The following is a 21206-nucleotide window of genomic DNA, read 5'->3' on the forward strand; positions in this document are numbered from 1 at the left end:
TACATATACATAAGGTACAAAATATTTTTTTTATAATGAGCTCATGCTCACCAAAGCTGAATTTATTTCATCAAAAATACAGTAAAACTTGTAATATTGTGGAATAGTATCACAATTTAAAATCTTATTTGAATATATTTCAAAATGTAATTTATTCCTGTGTTGTCAAAGCTGAAATATGAAAACAGTTTTTGGAAGGTCCTTTTTGATCACTTTAATGCATGCTTACTGAAAAAAAATTCTGACCAACACGTTTTTGAACGGCAGTGTACATTCATTAGGTCATTATTGCAATATAAACACAGTCAGAGTGATCAACAAGGTATCTCTTCATTTACCAGTCGAAGACGCAGCAACTTTCTGCTCTTATGTTTACTCCGTGCACTGTCAAGGGCTTCATCATATCTGTCGCGGTACCGTCTTTGCAGCCATTATTTTACCACAAATACTGCATCGCGCGCTGTTGGCATCGAGCCTGGAGAAATGTAGCCACACTTTTGATCGACTTTTCCACATCTTTAGGGTATTGTGAGTGTGTGTGCTTGCGTGTCATTGAGTATGTGCGCGAGTTTGTGTGTGTGTGTGTGCTCGCGTCCATAGGCTCGCGTCTCATGAGAATGTGCGTGGACAGTTTGCGTGTGCGCGCGCGCGTCTCATAAGAGTATGTGCGGAGAGTTCCGCGCGTCTCGTGTGTGTAGAGTTTGCGTGTATGTGCGTGAGCGAATTTAGGCGTGTCGTTGTGCATTTCATATGTATTTGTTTGAGCACTGACGTTGACGAGTTAACCCCTTAGGTATCGAAATCTGGTACCGAAAATCAAGTCATTTTTCGATACTCGATAGTATCGAGGCAATTCGGTCGGTACCTAAAAAGTATCGAACTCGGTACCCAGCCCTAGTATTCAGCACAAACTCTGCTACAATAATATATCAACAGCATGTGTGTAAAAGTTTGTAGTTTTGAGATAATGACATTTATGCGTGGTTTGTGAAAATACAAAAAAAAATTCTCACTGAAATAAGGTCATGAAACCCATACTTATTATTTCTTCACAAGACTTTTGAAAATTGTATGACGTAGCCTAGAATATTTGCTCTAAAACTATGTGAAAATCACCCTGACTGCTCATTCAGAGAAGACAATATATTGATTTAACATTTTTACGACGTGTTTTGTGTGAAAAAGCAATATGCGAAGGGGCGGATCATCTCATTAATATGTAAGGCTTTTTACACCTGAGAAAGACAAAGACACTCCCTAATGGCCCTATTAGGAGCTTATCAGGGCCCATCATTCTGACCAACCTTGCACAAAGAATGAGGAGATTAAAAAAAGAATGGCTTTTAAAATTGTTTGGATTTATTTACAACATAATCCAAAGATACACAACAAAAAAAAAACACTTATTGATAACAATGATCCAAAGAAAGAGACCTTTGTGCCATTCCTAAAAACATTGTACATACCTTTCATTTCCAAGGTGTTTGATTTTCACTTTACCATGTTCATGTACAGAGACATGTACTGTGAATGTTGAAGTCAGCAGGACTCAGTGGCATCTGGGCCCTGAAAAAAAAAAACAAAGAAAAAAGTGAACATACTGATATCAAGAGAAAGGCCTGCACGATTTTGGGAATACATTTGATATTTTTCTGGTTAAAATTGCTTTTTAAAATTCACAGAATACACACACACACTCACACAAATGTTTCCAACAATATATTATATAATGAACACAGGTTTGTTGTGCCTTGTAGGTATAGGCTATGCGCAGTGCTGCATAAAATAATAACAATATAGCAGCCTATATACATTTTCAAAAAGATTTCAGTAACAACTAAGCTAGAGAAAAATATATTGATTATCATGTTACTTCAAATGTTTCCATTCGTTATGATGATATGAAATGAGATAATAGTAAAACATGAAGCCGTTTGGAGCGTTTTGCTTTTCCAAAATATGATACATTCAAACGCGATCGCGCTCAAATATAATTATGGTTAGGCCTACCATATACATATCTATATACGTTTGAGCAGATATCCACAAACACAGTAACAGTAAACACGGGTCTAAATATTATAATATTCACCATATATCTAGCAACAGTTCAACTGCAATGTGAAATTTATGCAACAATAACAAACTAATATGTAAGAATTTCTTACCTTATCTTTCTTGTCTTGAAATCGCATTCTTCTTCTGGGGTAAAGCCAATGTAAACTCACGTCTTTCAAACTCGACGAAAAGCAGAGACTGATGAAGTGTTTTGTTTTTGAGGTAACGAGCGCGTTCGCGTTCCATGTGGAGATTTGCATGTGAATATCTTTTGCGCGAGTAGGCGTGGCCAAATTAAAAATAATTAGGAAGCGTTTGAGAAGCTGGACATCTTGTTGGTTTTATACAAATTACTTAAACAGAAAATATTTGTTTTCAGTTTGAATCCGATCATTTAAAAGTACACACTTAAATGTTTATAAAGGTATATGGCTCATAAATGTGTGACAAGTATTCGCTGAGTTTTGTTTCAGTTTATAGACGTGCTCAAGAAAAAAAAGTTCACCGCGACGGAGAGGCAGAACGCACACCCTGTTTATTTTCTTTATTTTACAAAAGCACAATGTTTTGATTTGATTGTAAGTGGACACATACAAAAGTAGAAATATCACAGATTCTTTTTTTATATTTATTTTTTCTGTATGACCATAAATGACGGAGTAATTTAAGTTTAAAGTGCTACAATGTAAAAAAAGTCCAGCAAAACGCGGGGGCGCGTTTGCCGACCTCAGAGGGTTAATGGCAAAGGTGTAAATTCACTCTATATAGCACAAACAGGGCTACCATAATATGTGATCAACATGTATATGTTTGTATTTTTGAGAGAATAATGTTTATGCATGGTTATTGAAAAAACTAAAAACTAAAGTTTCTGAAATAAGGCCACAAAACACATACTAAATATGTGCCAATAAGACTTCTGACTAATGTATGTCGTCGCCTAGAGTTTTTTCTTCAAAATGATGTGAAAATCATCCTGCCTAATCGTTCACATAAAAACAATACATTGATTTAAACTTTGTAAGTCAGTTATTTTGTCAGAAGAGGTTTATGCATGGGAGTGGTAATGGCCTATCAATATTAATGAGATTCAGACCAGGGGTGTGACAGTCACTCCCCCACTGGCTAATGGGCCATCAAGTGAGGCAGCCTGAACAAAGAACAAAAGAAGTAGAGGAGATTCAAAGGTTTTGTTTTATAATCTGTTTTATTGTAATTCCTCTATGTGGAGGAACTAAATGTTCTATATTTGCTCTAAGCAAATCAAATGTGAGCAAAATAAAAAAATAATCAGTCTGCTATAAACAAAGCAATTGTGAGCGATAAACAAAAGTAAAGGCAGGTATCTCACAGTAAATGCTTATGCCCCATTGATGCGGGAACCATGTCAACATCAGTCTCTGTTTTCCATGCCAGAGTGGACTGCATGTTGCTTGCCTGCTGGTTAGCCTTGGCTCTCTTCGGGACAGGTGCTTGGACAAGTTCATTGTCACATCTGTAAAAAACAAAACAAAACACACTGTGAGCATACTGATAACACAATCAAAGACACTGTATTATTATCATTATCGATCACTAATGGCCATGGATAAAAAAAAGACAACAGTTTTGTAATATCACACAAGAATATGTACTTTTATATTATGACGATGTAAACAATTATATTTCATCTGTAAATATTAAGTCTGTGGACTTACTCGGGAAGATTCTCCATCACACTGAGAACTGAACGAGACCTGCGTGCCCCTCTGCGGGGTGCTGGAGAAGGAGAGCTAGCTGCAGCCACATTCCTAAAAAACAACAACAACAACAACAACAACAAAAACTGTTAGCATACATTATCCAAAGTAAACTGATGGGCAATTAATTGTTATGGACGCACAATGTATGTATATATCTGTTGATGGTCCATAGGACAGAGAAATATCACCGCGAGTATCTGTTTATAGGCCATGACCGCACGTATTTAGTGACGCACGCAATGAACGGATCGTTCGCGAACGACACATCAATACATTTCAAACATTTACACCTGTATTCACAAACATCTGTGCATAAGGCAGTATTGAAGCATGATAAGCAGTGTCATAGTCTAACCATTTATTTAGACTAAATCACATTACACTTAAGCAGATATTCACAAATAAGCTACATTAACCATAAGGCAGTATTTTAGCATGATAATCAGTGTTATAAGCTAATCAAAACTGAGTGAAATATATTTAATATACAAATATGTTTAGAGAGTAATAGCCTATCACATTGAACAAGTTTACACTTGAGCATATAACGTTACACAAATGTTATGGATATTGCAATCTATCCTGTAAGATAGCCAAAACTAAGCAAAATATAGTCTGAAAATTCATATAAGTTCTATATTATCAGAAAAATAATTATATAACAGTAAAACTTACTCCGAAATTGTGTCCTCGGCGGGATCAATTCGCTCTTCAAAATGCTGCCGTTCGTCGTCCGAGTTACAATCTTCCTCTGAGGAAAAGGTGCATCTTCCTCGCTGTCCAGAATCATCTGAAGGGCGTCTTTACCGGAGAAGCGTGCCATACTCAAAACGCGATGAACTATCAGTGAGTCTGATGAAGAAACTGTGTTTTATGGCATTGATCCGGGGGGGCGTATGCGATGCAAATAGATCACCTAAACTATTTACCATGTGAATAGTGCCGGGGGCGGCCTCAGCTTATTAGAGATAATGAAGGGAGAACGAAAAAACGGTACCTCTCCTTGCTTTTAAAGGGACTACATAAGCTGAGAATATTTGTTTTTTATATAAATTACTTCATTTAAAAGACGAGATTTCAAGCTTCATAAAGACATATCTCACGTGTCTGTGTGAGAAGTATTCGCTGAGTTATGGTTCATTTTCAGACGCGTTTCAGAATGGACTTAACTGACAGAGAGAAGGCAGAAATCGCTTCGTGTTTATTTTTCTTTATTTGGCGAAAAGCACAACACTTTGTTTTTATTGTGAGTATACACAAAAATAATACACACTTAACAGAATCGATTGATGTATGAAACTCCTATGGAAAATCAAAGTCAACAGAGTATTTATGAGTTTCTTTTACACTGATAAAAAAAAAGTGAGCTGGTATCGCCGGCGATACTGCCGACCCCAGAGGGTTAAATTAAGGCCGTATAGTCATTTCAACTGTTAAATCTTGAGTAATGATGAATTGCTTTGACTTGTGAAAGTGAAAACTGATAAACTTATGTTAATGTAAAAATATTTTGCCATGAGTTATTGATCTAATTTTTCCCGAGTGTAGTTCATTGTAATGACATTGTGTTTTCCTCTTTTGTGCACTTTTACATAATACACACTTGTATCTGTTCCCAAGAAAGTGGTGCTGAAATATGTGCAGTAAGTGCACATATTTCTAACTTTCCATTTTCTAACTTTCCAAAGGAAAGAAAGTATAAGACTTTGTAATGTCCATTTGTTTCCATTGAATAAACCCTCTCAGATAACTGTCATATGGAGGAACTAGCCTACCTGCAAGTGCATAAATAACTTTACTTAATTTATCCTTTAATTATCATAATCCTTAATTTATGCTTTATGGCTGCAATATAAGTTGCAGGATTCCACATCTACAGAAAGGCCTAGAGAAGAGTCTGCACAGACAGAGGAGACATAGGCCTACAGGTGGGCAGTGTAGAGCCAACTTTTCCTTTTTATTTGTTGCATGAGGCATGTGTCTAATATCTCTTGTTGCAGGCACTTGACCACTGGCTTTTCTTTACAAAGAACAACTGAAATAAATCTCAAGGAACTAAGCATATTTGTCTTTTATTAAACATTTAAAGGGATACTTCACCACTGGAAAGATGAATGTGTATTTAAAATAGGTCATTTATTTAGAAGAAATGTGAAGAAATTTTTTAATTTGGAGCTTTTTAGACTGAGAAAAGCCAGAAAATATATTTTTGGCTTATGTGGATGAAAGACAACAACTCCCAGAATGCACTTGCTTCGCTGCCCTAGGAGGCCACTCCCAAGCCACGCCTACGCTTAAGAGCCTACGATTACAAGAGACTCTTAAGAGAGCGCTGTTTAAAACAAGGCTAGGCTACTAGTGAGTCTCCGTGACGAGTTTGCCCGGGATTTCGAGATCGCCCAAAATGTTCGGGATTCGGCTTTTGCGTTCTACAGTCGCCATTCATCATGTTTACTGTGGCGAGCAGGACGAGGCGGAGGGCCGCGGGAGAACGGCACGAGGCCGGCGGCGTCATTACTGAGACGCATCGGTCTCGTATCTCTCACGGAGGAGCGGGAATTTTCTTAGCAATGTTAAAACGCACATCAACCGATCACTTGTTTAACGTTCATGTAAACACTACATTCAGATTCACCAATCGGAATGAATTCAGTTAGATTGAAACAAAAGGTGTGCATGTAAACAATGAATGGCGACCGCAGAAAGCAAAAGCCGAATCCTGGACATTTTGGACGATCTCGACGGCCGGACATGTCCGGGAAAAAGAGGATGGTAACCCCTAATACTCAGCTTTCTCCACAGAACAAGAGCCTGTTAGCTTAGCTTCCAAAGAAAGACGGCTGACACTGTGTGTACATTCTGTGAGTGAGATCCCACCCTCTATGGGCGGGTTGAAAACATGCGGAACAGCTCCTCCTACTGGCTGTAGTCTTTACCCTCTGGCCGGAATATCCTCCGATGACGCAAAATGACGATTTTTGCGTCATTGGAGGATTTTTTCCAGACAAAAAATACATAAATCTCTCCTCTCAGGGGGATATGAGGGTGGAAAGCATGTTAATTCGAAAATACTACAGGTTTTCTACTAATACAAAGCTTAATGCTAAATCCTGAAGTATCCCTTTAGGGACCGTTCGGTATTTATGGAAGGGGCCACCGGAGGAAAATAGGGGAGGGTCATGTCTTTTTATTCTTTGTTGAGGGGAGGGTCATCCAACTTTTTTTAGTCTAGGGGGAGGGTCACCCAACTTTTATATTCATGAAAACAGCAACATTTCAAAGTGGCTTGTTTGGTGCTATTTTTTTCCATTTAGCTCCATGTTGATTAGATTAGATTAGATTAGATTCAACTTTATTGTCATTACACAAGTACAGGTACAAGGCAACGAAATGCAGTTTAGGTCTAACCAGAAGTGCAATAGCAGCAAGTGCAGGATATACAGTGGTTCATAAGTGCAGAACATGGATATGTACTGAATAAATATAGAGTTGAATACTATTATAAACAAAAATTTACAGATAGATTGTCCTATGAATATAATATACAGATAACTATTACTGTGAACAGAATTTACAGCTAGATATGTACTGAATATAATAATATACAGATGGCTATTACTATAAACAGAATGTTTACAGATAGATATGTACTGAATATAATATACAGATGGCTGTTACTATAAACATAATTTTACAGATAGATATGTACTATGAATATATATACAGATGGCTGTTACTATAAACAGAATGTGAGCATAATATACAGATGGATATTACTATAAACAGAATTTTACAAATAGATATATGTATAAGTTAGGCTAATGAGCAGTATAACAATGGATTTAAAGTAGTGCAAATAAAGTTTGGACAGAAGCTATCCGAGTGAGTGCAGTGGAAAGTAATTGCATATTACAGTTAAGGTACGATATTGCAATGTATATATAACAGTCGGTACTGTAAATAAACAGTCGGCAGTGCAAATGAGCATATTCCAGTCAAGGTAGTAGTGCAAGATGCATATGTAAACAGTTGTTACTGTAATAACAGTCAGCAGTGCAAATGAACATTATAGTATTGCAAATAACAAAATGGAGGCAGGTGTGAGGAGGGAGAGGGGAGTGGGGAGTGGGAGTGGGATCAATGAGGGTTAGAGTTTAATAAAGAGACAGCTCTGGGGAAAAAACTGTTCTTTAGTCTGCTGGTCCTGGTCCGGAGGCACCTGAAACGCCTGCCGGAAGGCAGGAGAGAAAACAGTCTGTGGGCTGGGTGAGAGGAGTCCTTAAGGATGCTGCGAGCTCGATGCAGACAGCGTTTCCTCTGGATGTGCTCGATGGCAGGTAGTGGAGTCCCAGTGATGCGCTGGGCGGTTTTCACCACCCGCTGCAGTGCCTTGCGCTCTGCAACAGAACAGCTCCCATACCACACTGTAGCACAGTTGGTCAGGATGCTTTCTATTGCACAGCGATAGAAGTTCACCAGGATAGTGGAGGAAAGCTGATTCTTCCTCAGTGTCCTCAGAAAGAAGAGGCGCTGGTGAGCCTTCTTGACCAGGCTGGAGGTGTTGGTTGTCCAGGTCATGTCCGCCGAGATGTGGGTCCCCAGGAACTTGAAACTGGAGACACGCTCAACAGCCATTCCATTGATGTGGATGGTGTCGTGTGTGCCTCTTGACACTTTCCTGAAGTCCACGATGAGCTCCTTCGTTTTGGTGGTGTTGAGGAGCTGGTTATTTTCGGTGCACCATGTGGCCAGGTGCTTGATCTCCTCCCTATAGGCAGTCTCATCGTTGTTGCTGATGAGACCAATCACCGTAGTGTCGTCCGCAAACTTGACGATGGAATTAGATCCGTACACAGGCTTGCAGTCGGAGGTGAAGAGGGAGTAGAGGAACGGGCTTAGCACACAGCCCTGTGGTACACCAGTGTTGAGTGTGATGGATGTGGAGCAGTTGGAGCCTGATCGAACATTCTGGGGTCTGTTGGTCAAGAAGTCCAAAATCCAGTTGCACATGGAGGTGTTGAAGCCCAGGTCTCCAAGTTTGGCTATTAACTTAGTTGGGATGACAGTGTTGAATGCTGAGCTGAAGTCAACAAACAGCATGCGTGCATAAGTGTTCTTATTGTCCAGATGTGTGAGCACAGAGTGCAGTGCCATGGAGACTGCATCCTCTGTGCTCCTATTGCTACGGTAGGCAAACTGGTGTGAGTCCAATGTGGATGGTAGAGAGTCTTTTAGGTGTGCCAGGACCAGCCGCTCAAAGCACTTCATTACGATGGGTGTGAGTGCTACAGGGCGGTAGTCATTAAGGCACTTCGGGCTGGAGTGTTTTGGCACTGGCACAATGGAAGTGCATTTAAAGCATGTTGGTACAGTTGCTTGGGCAAGAGACAGGTTGAAAATGTCTGTAAAAACCCCAGCGAGCTGCTCCGCACATGCCCTGAGTACGCGTCCAGGGATGTTGTCTGGTCCAGCAGCCTTGTGCGCGCTGATCCTGCTCAGTGCATTGCAGACATCTGTGGAGGAGAGTGTGATCGGTGGGTGGTCAGCTGAGGATTTGAGCTTGGTGGCAGTTTCTCTGTTGTCTCTTTCAAAGCGAGCATAAAAGTCATTTAGCTCGTTCAGGAAGTTGACATCAGTGGCTGCGGGGGTGGAGTGAGAGGGTTTGTAGTCACTGATGGCCTGAATGCCCTGCCACATGCGCCGAGGGTCAGCGTTGGAAAAGTGTCCCTCTATCTTAAGCTTGTAGCAGTGCTTGGCCTCTTTGATGCCCCTTTTCAGATTTGCTCTGGATGTGCTATAGGCTTGTGCATCTCCTGATCTGAAGGCAGTATTGCGTGTCTTCAATAGGAGTCGCACTTCCCTGTTCATCCATGGCTTCTGATTTGGGTATGTGGTGATCTGCTTCTGGGTTGTAACACTGTCAATGGTGGTATTAATATAATCCAGTACAGAGGAGGTGTAGCAGTCAATGTCCGTGTGAGAGCCACTGGTGGCTTGAGAAGCAAACATACTCCAGTCTGTGTGTAGAAACCTTTCCTGGAGTGAGAAATCTGCCCCCGCAGGCCACACCTTGATGGTCTTCACTGATGGCTTCACGCGATTGATCAGAGGTGCGTATTTGGGGGTGAGGAACAAAGAAAGGTGATCTGACTGTCCCAAGTGGGGGAGGGGTGTCGCGACGTAAGCTTCAGCCATGTTTGTGTAAACATGGTCTAAGGTTTTGTTTCCTCTGGTGTGACAGGAAACATGCTGGTGAAATTTCGGTAGCACTGACTTTAAGTTTGAATGATTAAAATCACCCGCAACAATAAACGCAGCTTCCGGGTGAACGGTCTGTTGTTTACTGATGGCTGCGTGAAGTTCTTTCATAGCAAACTTGGCATCAGCATCCGGGGGAATATAGGCTGCAGTTATAATAGTGGAAGTGAACTCCCGCGGTAGATAAAACGGTCTACATTTAACCATGAGAAACTCAAGGTTAGCTGAACAATGTCTCCCAACAATAGCAGAGTTTGTGCACCAAGCTTTGTTAATGTAAATGCACAATCCACCACCTCTGGTCTTACCGGAGCCATGTAATGTTCTATCCGCCCGGAATGTATGGCGTCCCGCTAGCTCAATAGCGTTGTCCGGTATTCCGCTGTTTAACCATGTTTCCGTGAAAATTAGAACATTACAGTTCAAAAGTCTCTTGCTGTATGTGATGTTGAGTCGAATCGAATCTCCTCCATTTTGTTCAACAGCGACCGTACATTGGCAAGGAAAATGCTGGGTAAAGAGAGCCGGTGTGGTGTTAGCTTTAGCTTAGCTCTTAGTCCTCCGCGCTTCCCCCGCCTTTGTTTACGATCTCGCCGGCGCCTGCGAGCACTTCCGCCCGGCCGGGCAGAGTGCATAGCCTCGGGTGATCTGGCGATCTCAGGAAGGAGTCGAAGGTTGTCCATAAAACTGTCGGAAATTCGCAAACCAATATCCAAAAGCTCACCTTGGGTGTACGATGTTAAGGCACAACTGTTCTGGACGAACAGACCCGAAATGAGCAAGAAAAATACTGCTAAATTACAGAATCTGGAGAGACCGCGAGCCTCGCGATGTACTCGCGCCGCCATCTTGGATCAGCATCTGATCCACCATCTTGATCTCGCGTTATCAGCCCCCCTTCGATATCAGATGGGTCTGACCCAACAAAAATCCAGTTTGGCGCTGTTTGACAGTGCGCGCGCACTTCAGTTCGCGCTTAGAAAAAGTGCATCATGTCAGAAAAGAATGCCAAAGAAATGTTTACCCGGCAAAGCCAAGGGATGCAAACAGTGCGCTTTTTGGCGCCTCACGCTTTTTTCACGTCAGTTTGGGTGACTTGGGTCAGAGAGGGTCTGATTATAATTTCACAAAGTCATCTGAAGCCATTCCATAGCTTAATGTGAGGGACAAAAGTCTATTTACATCATTAAATTAAAGTTTACGGAAACTCGTTTTCCCTCTGCGCTGTCATTCTACATTCAAACAGCGCGCGCGCCTCGTCCGGTTACAGCAGGATGCACGGTAAAACTCTCTCCAATTTGGATTTGCATAAAATAACTTTATTTTGTGTATTTGTATTTTACGTTTGTTGCTGTTGTTAAACGACTCGTGTGCCAGGACTATAAATCGGCATCAAACGCACAATAACTGTAATTTAAAACTGTGAAGAAACAAATGATCAATAAACTGTTGGACAGATATAACGTACGCTCGACATTCTTCGCTTTGTGCAGTGAACTTTTAAATGCGCACTTGTGTTGCTGTGCAGCTCTGCACACTGTGACTCCATGTTGCTTTGAGCACATCATTCTGCACCCGCGATGCACATACGCGCTTTGTGCGCTCTGTTTTGAAGCGTTTCATATTATCATGGTTTTGCGCACTGAAAGATTTTTAAAAGCATATATTTTTTATACCTAGCCTGCACAATAATTTAATTGTATATTATTTATATATAGCCTACACTTCTGAATTCTTGACATTCATATATAAATATAAAATTGTGAAATGTATGATTGCCTGATTGAATTTTATAAGAGTAGGCCTAGGCCTACTAATAGTAATTTGTTTTTATTAACATGTTTAGATTTTATCAAATTACTGTGCAGATTTTTTCAAGAATTACTCTTTGATGCTGATTTATATACTCACTAAGTTTAATAAAAATACATAGGCTAATACATTTATGTAATATTTAAAGGTGTTAACGGTAATCTTACACTGCAAAATGATAACTTGCAAAGGATTAAATTCATCACAATTATGTAAGTATCTGGATATATGCCGCGGGGCGAGGGCTTCGATAACCTCTCTCTTTTTTGACCATACATGTGTTTGCATCCCTGAATTTAAAGCAATTTAAGTTAACATAATAAAATACATAGACCTACACCACAAAAACTAGTTAAACTAGTAAATTCGTTAAAATTGGGCGATTCCAGTGTTATGGACGTGACATTTGCAGTCAAAACTTGAAATATAAATTCTCAGAAAATGCATTTAATACCAATATTTTGAAACGTCTGAAAGGAGTCAAGACATTAGAAAAATATCAGTCTACACATGCATTTTATATTTAATATGAGGGAAATACACATGTGACGTGACACAACAAATCTTTAACTTTTAGGTGGCAAAATATTTTTTAGTAATTCTAGGCTATAAATTACACTGTGCAAACCAAAAGATATATACCCACCGGATGAATAAAGATCGGCCTCCACAGAACATACAATATTATTTTTATTTTATAAAAATAAATTTCGTTTTTATAAAAATAGAAGTGAATTTCGTTTTTTTATTATTTGTATCTTAATTTTAATCAATGGTTCATCTGGATTTAATAAATAAGAAGTAAATATAGCCTATAGAAAATAGATAATCATGACTCGGAGGCGCGGGCGAGTGAACTGGACTCTTGTCTCATAAATGAACCGAAACTCAGCGTAATGCTACTTGCCTCACAGACCTGAGAAATATATAGAAAGCTTGAAATGTCTACTTTTAAACAGAACAATTCAAAACGAAGGAAAACAGACTGCTTCTGCTTATGAAATGTGCATTTCTCTCTGGCGCGTTCCGGTTAGAAGATCGCGACGCATCGTCAACTTAATCTTTGCAGTCGACACAGAAAACACTTGTTTATTAATAAACAATTAAAATGTCTCCTTGCTATATTTGACATATTCATAATCATTACTTTTGCCGGTTCTTTGTGACAGCTTTTAGATGCTTTGTTGGCAGCGCCACCGACATGTTGAACGCGTCACACCGCATCAGCACCGAAAACATGATTTTTTTCAAATCTAAAATAAAAAATCGTGATACGAACCTTTGGTTACTAGGTTTGGTCTATCGTTACAGCCCTAGTAAGACGAGAAAGCAAGAGTTTATGGTTTAAAAAAAACAACAATGGCGAACATCTTTGCCAAGCGCAAACTAGTACAGAAGTACCGGTAGGCTAATCAATAAATTATCGGGGAGGGTCATGCCATGCATGGATCCTGGCCATTTTGCTTTCACTTTTGTGATATGGAAGATTTTAGTCAACTGCCTTTTTTATTTGATATAATATTACTAATCTGGAATATTAACCCTCCCTGGAGGTGTTCTGACATGCTCTGACATTTGTGGTTATTTCTGTTACTTGTGACATTTTCATGGCTAAAGTCTGATTACACTGTATTCAGCACAAACTCTGCTACAATAATATATCAACAGCATGTGTGTAAAAGTTTGTAGTTTTGAGATAATGACATTTATGCGTGGTTTGTGAAAATACAAAAAAAAAATTGTCACTGAAATAAGGTAATGAAACCCATACTGATTATTTCTTCACAAGACTTTTGAAAATCGTATCACGTAGCCTAGAATATTTGCTCCAAAACTATGTGAAAATCACCCTGACTGCTCATTCAGATAAGACAATATATTGATTTTAGATTTGTAAGACGTGTTTTGTGTGAGAAAGCTTTAAGCTTTATATTTTTATATATATTTTATATATCACATCATTAATATGTAAGCTTTTCACACCTGAGAAAGACAAAGACACTCCCTAATGGCCCTATTTTAGGAGCTATCAGGCCCTGTCATTCTGAGCAACCTTGCACAAAGAATGAGGAGATTTAGAAAAGAATGGCTTTTTGATTGTTTGGATTTATTTACAACACAACATAATCCAATGATACACAACAAATGACAAAAAAGCACATTATTTAACACACTGAACTAAAGACAGAGACTTAACCAGTCACACACCTTTGTGCCATTCCTGAAACATAGTACATACCTTTCATTTCCAAGGTGTTTGATTTTTCACTTTACCATGCTGATGTACAGAGACTCATGTGAATGTTGAAGTCAGCAGGACTCCTCAGAGGAGCATCTGATCCCTAAAAAAAAAAAAAAAAAAAACCCCGCTGTGAACATACAAGAGAAACTAGAGCTGCACGATTTGGGGAATACATTTTAGAATTTTCAGGTTAAATTTGCTTTTTAAAATGTACAGAACACACACACCCATATATTAGGGATGCACCGAAATGAAAATTCTTGGCCGAAACCGAAAACCGAAAAAGAGGAAACCAAGGCCGAAAACCGAAACACCGAAAGAAATTATGCCAATTATTGTTAGTACCATTGCATTTATGGCTATGACTGTGTACTAAGTTTACTAAAATCAAGGCATTGCAATTGCATAAATTAATATTAAAGTTTCAAAGAATAAATCCATTAAAATTTTATGCAAATATTTATTTAGCATTTGCAAAGTTTAAAATTAAATGTTTAACTTGACCCCACTCATGTGTACATTAAATAATAATGTAAAAGCCTACTGGCCTGGAGAAAGGTTTAAAAATGAAATGTTCTCTCATAAAAACAAAGTGCATTTAGGTCAATACTGCCATAGCCCAAAATAATATATGCAGTTATATGCTCATGGACGTGAGTCGCAAAAACCATAAACAGCTCAGGTAAACCTCTGAGAAATGACGGCTGCTCTGCACACACACGCAAAGGTCTCTTGCTCCCTCTCTCTGCCGCGCGCGCTACGTATGCGCGCTCATGCTCGCTCGCGATTCCGGGAGATTTAAACTAATTTGCGGGCATTAGGGAGCCGGTATCAATACGCGGGAGACTCCCGGAACTTCCGGAAGACTTGGGATGTCTGTGTTTTGAAAATCGCTGTCCGTGGGTCACTCTTAGATATATTTAAATACGTCCACACCGCAGATATGTAATGTTGCTTCAGACAAGCACGTGCAGGTCGCGGTGTCTGCTGTTTGCGTCATCACAACATTTCGGCCGTATTGTTTCGGTGATAAAAGTCTTTCGGCCGAAAACCGAAAATGCACTTTTGGGCCATTTTCGGCCGAAAATTTTCGGTGGCCGAATATTCGGTGCATCCCTACCATATATATATATATATATATATATATAAATATAAAATGAACACCAGGTTTGTTGTGCCTTGTAGGCATAAGCTATGTACTGTGCTGCATAAAATAATAATAACAATAGCCTATAAATCGTTAAAAAGGAACACTTCAACACTTCACTGCACTAGAGAAACATATATTGATAATCATATGTTACTTCAATCTCATTTCATAATGTCATAACGAAAATAAACATTTGGAGTAAAAAAAAATGATGCTGATTGTTTGGCGCATTTTGCTTTTCAAACGCGTGCAGAGAACATTTACTGAAGCGATCAAGCCGCTCAAAACTATTAAACTAATTATTGTTATACATCTATGTTTCAGCAGGTATCCATAAACACAGTATTTAACCGTAAACACGGTTCTAAACATTATAATATTCACCATAGTATACTCTCATACTAGCCTACTTTTATCATGCTGTGTTTTATTATAGAATATAAAAACATCCTTGTGTCGGACATGTATTGCCTACCAGTCTAGTTCACATTTCAACATGTTGTCTATTTATAGATACATATACATGTACAATATTAGGCTTAGTTCATGTTTTTACTTCAATCTCATTTCATAACATACATTTTAATCTGGCACGACCAGTTTAACATGTAATGTCTTACCTTAAAAATCTTCTCATCTTCAAATCGCGTTCTTCTAATTCTTCTGAGGCAAATCCAAGTGAAACAGCACAGCACAAACACAGTCTTCCAAACTCGATGAAAAGCAGAGGAGTAAGTTACCGAAGTCTCTGATTCTTTGTTTTGAGGTGATGACGAGGGTACAGGTCTGCGTTTCTCCGCGTGGATCATTTGCATGTCAATCGCTCGTGCGCGCGTGGGTGTGGTCACATTAAAGTTAATTAGGACACGTTTGAGAAACTGTACATGCCGCTGCTTTCATACAGATTACTTAAACAGAGAATATTTGTTTTTTATATAATTTACATACTTTAAAAATAGATACTCCAAGCGTTGTATAGACATGCGTTTCAAGTCTGTGTGACAAACATTCGCTGAGTTACAGGTCATTTTCTGTCGCGTTTCAGAATGAGTATCACATTGAGAGAGACGGCAGAACGCGCATCATGTTTATTTTCTTTATTTTACGAAAAACACAACATTTTGTTTTTATTATGAGTGTACACAAATTAAAGAAGACATTTAAGCGTTTTGATTATTGTGTAACACTTACATGTAAAATCAAAATCAACAGACTATTTAGACTCTCTTTTGTACTGATAAGAAAAAAAGTGAGCTGGTATCACCGGCGATACCACCGACCCCAGGGGGTTAAAGCCTAGTATGACCCATGTAGGCAAGGCCGGACTTACCATTGGGCTTGACTGGGCTCAAGCCCATGGGCCCCGCCCAATAGGGGGCCCCGCCCGTTTACGTTTGATTTTTTCAATAATATGTCAGTCATTTAATTTTTCATTTAAAGTTTGTTGATTGGTCTAGCATTGTTACCTGGCCCGGCTGCCCTGCAATGAAAAAAATGTAATTTAATTAGCTAAATTAAATGTCAGTCATCTTGAGGTTTTACGCTCACATGAGGTGGTTTTTCAGGCAATTCGAAAAAGGAATATTTCGCAAAACTGCAATGGAAACAGTTTTTGCGCATTTACAGTCACCACAGTTAGAAGACGCCGTGTGTTTGAGGTCCATAGCTACGCAAATAATAATAATTTTATATTATTAAATTATAACATTTAATAGGCTATATTTAGAAGACGCTTTTATGCAAGAAAGGAACAAAGCTAAATGTGTGGAGCGTGCACTGCATGGCACGGAGGCGCGGCCGCGAACACTTGCATTTTCCTATCAACAGTGGAAACAACTTAAAATACTCTATCATTTCTGGTCATACAGAAAATAATAATACATTATTCCCAACTACTTTTATTTGTGTAAACTCACAATAACAAGAAAACGTTTTGTAAAATAAAAGAAAACAATCAGACGCACTTTCATGATCTCCGTAAACTGGAGCACGACAACTGAAACAAAATATAGCCTATGTAGGCTAAAGCTTGAAATGTCCACTTTAAAACGAACAAATTCGAATCGAAAGCTAATACCTTCTGATTAATCCGTATGAAATGTGCATTTCTCTCTAAAAGCGCATCTGCTTAGCGGAGATGGAGATGTGATTTTAGCCAAAGCAATAGTTTATTAATAATATTATGGCTCTTCTCATTCAGCACTGCGGGAAAAACATAAATTCCAGGTTCTAATTTGGCCTTTGAAAACCAGTAAAATCGACATGTTTTCCATATTAATTTGTGGATATTTTAAATGTTTTATAAAGGGGCAAAAAGTCATAAACAAAAATCTGAAAATTCGTCGATATTTACTTTTTTGCGCAGCAGTTGGTGTAGCCAGTTCAAATTAAAATGTTGGTGTTCAACTTTGCGTTTTAAAAAGACAACAACCGTTCATTTTTCGTTTTTCAATTACGGGTTAAAAAAGGAAAAACGAATGGACACAAAAGTAGCCTACATGGATCGTTTGGACAGAATACGAGACAGAGTTCTTTATTAAATTCATAAAAGAAACAATAATTAGCCTATAGGAATTCTGGATTCTAAATCTCAAAGAAATGCCACGATCAAAACATATGTTTTCCAGGTAAATAAGTGTTTTATTCTCATTCTGACCAAGACATTTCTGCATTGCAATAAACTTATGATCACTTTGAACTTTTTTAATCATTATTTATTTATTGGAAAATAACTTTTTCAAGCTTCAATCGGTGGTCATATAAATAAATTATTACGTTTTTTAACATGTAACACTGTCTATGGTACCAGTCACCTTTTGAATAGCTTTGCACTTCAAATAACGTTTGGATCGATTATATTGTTATGCCACCAGATGACGACAAATGACTTTTAAAAAACATTTGTCATTGAATCGTTCATTCAGGAGATTCGTTCAAAAATGCTGATTCATCTATTGAAACAAGTGCATTTGATTGAGGAATTGAATCATTCATTCAAACCCAAGTTTTTTTTTTTTTTTTTTATATAATTCAGATTAATTAAACATTTTTAATAGACTTCAGTAATTAACATAAATTATGTTATTTTGTTTAGTTGTTTGTTCAGAATCGTGATCTCTATTTTTATTCTCAGTTTATCCAGAATTGTGTAGCTCTAATACAAAGCTTGTGTATGTATCATTTTGTTCTATTTAAAGTAATGTATAGAAGGTAGGGCCCGAAAGTGACTCAAGCCCAGGGGCCCCCACCACCCTAAGTCCTGCCCTGCATGTAGGAGGTCGGTTTTAGGAATTATAAGGCTTATGCACTTCATTCAAGCTGAAGGTTTATTTGCAGAAGCTCAACTGTGTTTCACTCTCATATAAACCAGGAATAGATTATACAGTAACACAGTAATACAGTTATACAGTAATACAGTACAGTCTCTTCTCAACTACTGCCACTGTAAACTGTGATGATGAACACAAACTGCAGGTCATGATCGATATGAACATATGATGTTAATGTCCTACAGATGATGCGTCTGAACATTCATCTTCTGCAGATCCAGTCGCTTCACCAACACTGACTCCAGTCAGAAGCTCAAACTCTGAGAAGACATCAAGCCGAACTACAGCAGCAGCTCCTACACAAGGTTCATGATCACATGATCACTGTATAAATTTATTTTGGGTCAATGGCGATAGCCATTCTCCTCCTGACAGCTTGAGAGTGAAGTAAGAAGATAATAGATGACAGACTCGTGCACATATTCATCATTTCTGTGATGTGAAGCTCCAGTATTATGTGATGATGATGTTGTGTATATGTGGCATTATGTGTTGAACTGAACTAACAGACGTGATCCACAGATCCAGCTGATACAGCATCAGAAACTGAAGTCAGTGTGACTGCTGGATCATTATACAGAGGTACGACACGTTCATTTATACTGACAGCTTTATAACATTAAACTATCAGTCAGTCTGTAAATGCTTCATCAATAACTGTTGATAGTTGAATACCCTTGACTTCAGTCATGTACAGTTTCTCTTCTTCCTCTCATGTTTCCTGCAGTGATTGTGATTATTGTTGAGATGGCAGTGTTTGCTGCTCCTACTGTGATTCTTCTTCAGATCATCTGTGCAAGAAGAGCTGGTGAGTTTTGAGCCGCACACAATCTGATGATTCACACTCATCTGATCTGGAACAATCTGCAATCATGATAAAAACACATACGAGAGGTCAGTCAATGCTTTTATTTTGCAGGGAGGAAGGACTCGAAGCACCCAGAGGAAATAGAGATGCCGACAATATTAGAATAAAATACTGATGAGTTTAGAGCCAATCTGCAGCAATATTTACAATAGCAAAAACTTACAGAGGATTGTTCATTGTTTTATTTTCTTCTTCTCAGAAAACAGAGAAAAAACTCTGAGCACTTATAGTGACATAATCATGTTTATATAAAAAAAAAGACAAAATTTATTTTCATTTATATGGTTTTATGGATATATTTGCCTACAGTGTTGAAAGTCATTCTCTTGCGCTTCATATGTAAACTGCTTTAAATATAATATTAATACAGTAATGGACAGACTCAGACTGTATAATCTCTCTCTGTTCTGTGTGATGGAGCTGATTTGAGGATTCTTGGATCTCGTCTGTTCATTCCTGTTTTTAGCATCTTTTTTCATTTTGAATGATTGCTATAATTGTCTTAATAAACCTCTGCAGTTGTGTTTAATAAGTCTCCTTTCCTGAGATGTTTGTTAGGAATATGTTAATTCCCCTTCATGAGCTGGTAATGTATCTGTAAGTCCACTGAAGCGAGTTGTAGTTGAGAAGCCGCTTCAGTAACCGAGAGCTAGATATTGGGTCTTAAACACCTCACGACACCCTGAAGGACCCACTGAGAGGTCAGACTTGAAGCACTGTTCCTGAGATGCTCTTCTTGGTGGTTAACTGTAAGCAGCAGACAGATCCAGCAAGAGGAGAACTGAGGATTCGGAGGCTCCTCTTGCCAGTCTCAGAGCTTCAATAACCGAGAGCAGGGCCGTCTCAGTTTAGTGGCGCTTCTGAAGCCAGACTGGTTGTTGTCCAGGAGGATGTTCTGTGTGAGAAATGTAGATAGTTGGTCGAAAATGACTCGTTCAGTGGTCTAGTGGTCTAGAAGTTCAGGGAGGCGGAAGTTAACCCCCTGAGGTCGGCGGTATCGCCGGCGATACCAGCTCGCTTTTTTTTTATCAGTGTAAAAGAAACTCATAAATACTCTGTTGACTTTGATTTTTCATAGGAGTTTCATACATCAATCGATTCTGTTAAGTGTGTATTATTTTTGTGTATACTCACAATAAAAACAAAGTGTTGTGCTTTTTGCCAAATAAAGAAAAATAAACACGAAGCGAGTTCTGCCTTCTCTCTGCCAGTGTAGTCCATTCTGAAACGCGTCCGAAAATGAACAATAACTCAGCGAATACTAAGTCAAACAGGCATACAGACGCACAGGCATGAAGCTTGCATTCTCTTCTTTAAAATGAAGTAATTTATATAAAAAACAAATATTCTCATCTTGTGAAATCTGTATTAAAAGAGAGCGATTCCAGTCGAGCTCATTACAGCTAATTCAAATGTAATGTGACCCGCCCACGGAGAGCGCGCGCTATTCAAACGCAAATGGCTGAGGCAATCCTCTGTGAACGCCCCCATATCAGCTCGAGAAAACACATTCAGATCATTACTTGTTTACACCGTCTCGCAGCGCTGTGAGGAATAATAATAATGGAAATGTACCTCAGAAGTGCGGGTATATCGAGGAGCGAGCTGAGGAATGCGGTCAGTTTTTTTTCCTTCTCACGTGAATCGGGTTTCTGTTTATGAATGAATGAACGGCAGAGATGCGCGCTGTTTACCACAGCTCGCAAAAAGACAGTTTAAATTTAAATTGCGTGTGTGAATGAATGAT

The 21206-nt window shown here is 38.8% G+C and overlaps 1 protein-coding gene across 1 annotated transcript in view; it reads left to right on the forward strand.

The window, feature by feature from the left end:
• The window catches only part of LOC311299311 (uncharacterized protein), a gene marked incomplete at its 5' end in the record, with an annotated part of 29718 nt that extends 9833 nt beyond the window's left edge, over window positions 1–19885 (forward strand). The window contains 3 exons of the mRNA XM_084422823.1: window positions 18777–18896; window positions 19114–19173; window positions 19511–19885. Of these exons, the coding sequence (XP_084278949.1) occupies window positions 18777–18896; window positions 19114–19173; window positions 19511–19566 (236 nt within the window). The 3' untranslated portion in view covers window positions 19567–19885. The remainder of the gene's footprint in view (window positions 1–18776; window positions 18897–19113; window positions 19174–19510) is intronic.
• Between the last annotated feature and the right edge of the window lie 1321 nt (window positions 19886–21206).

Source organism: Rutilus rutilus (genome assembly GCF_951802725.1).
Source record: "Rutilus rutilus genome assembly, chromosome: 1".
NCBI classification, from domain to species: domain Eukaryota; kingdom Metazoa; phylum Chordata; class Actinopteri; order Cypriniformes; family Leuciscidae; genus Rutilus; species Rutilus rutilus.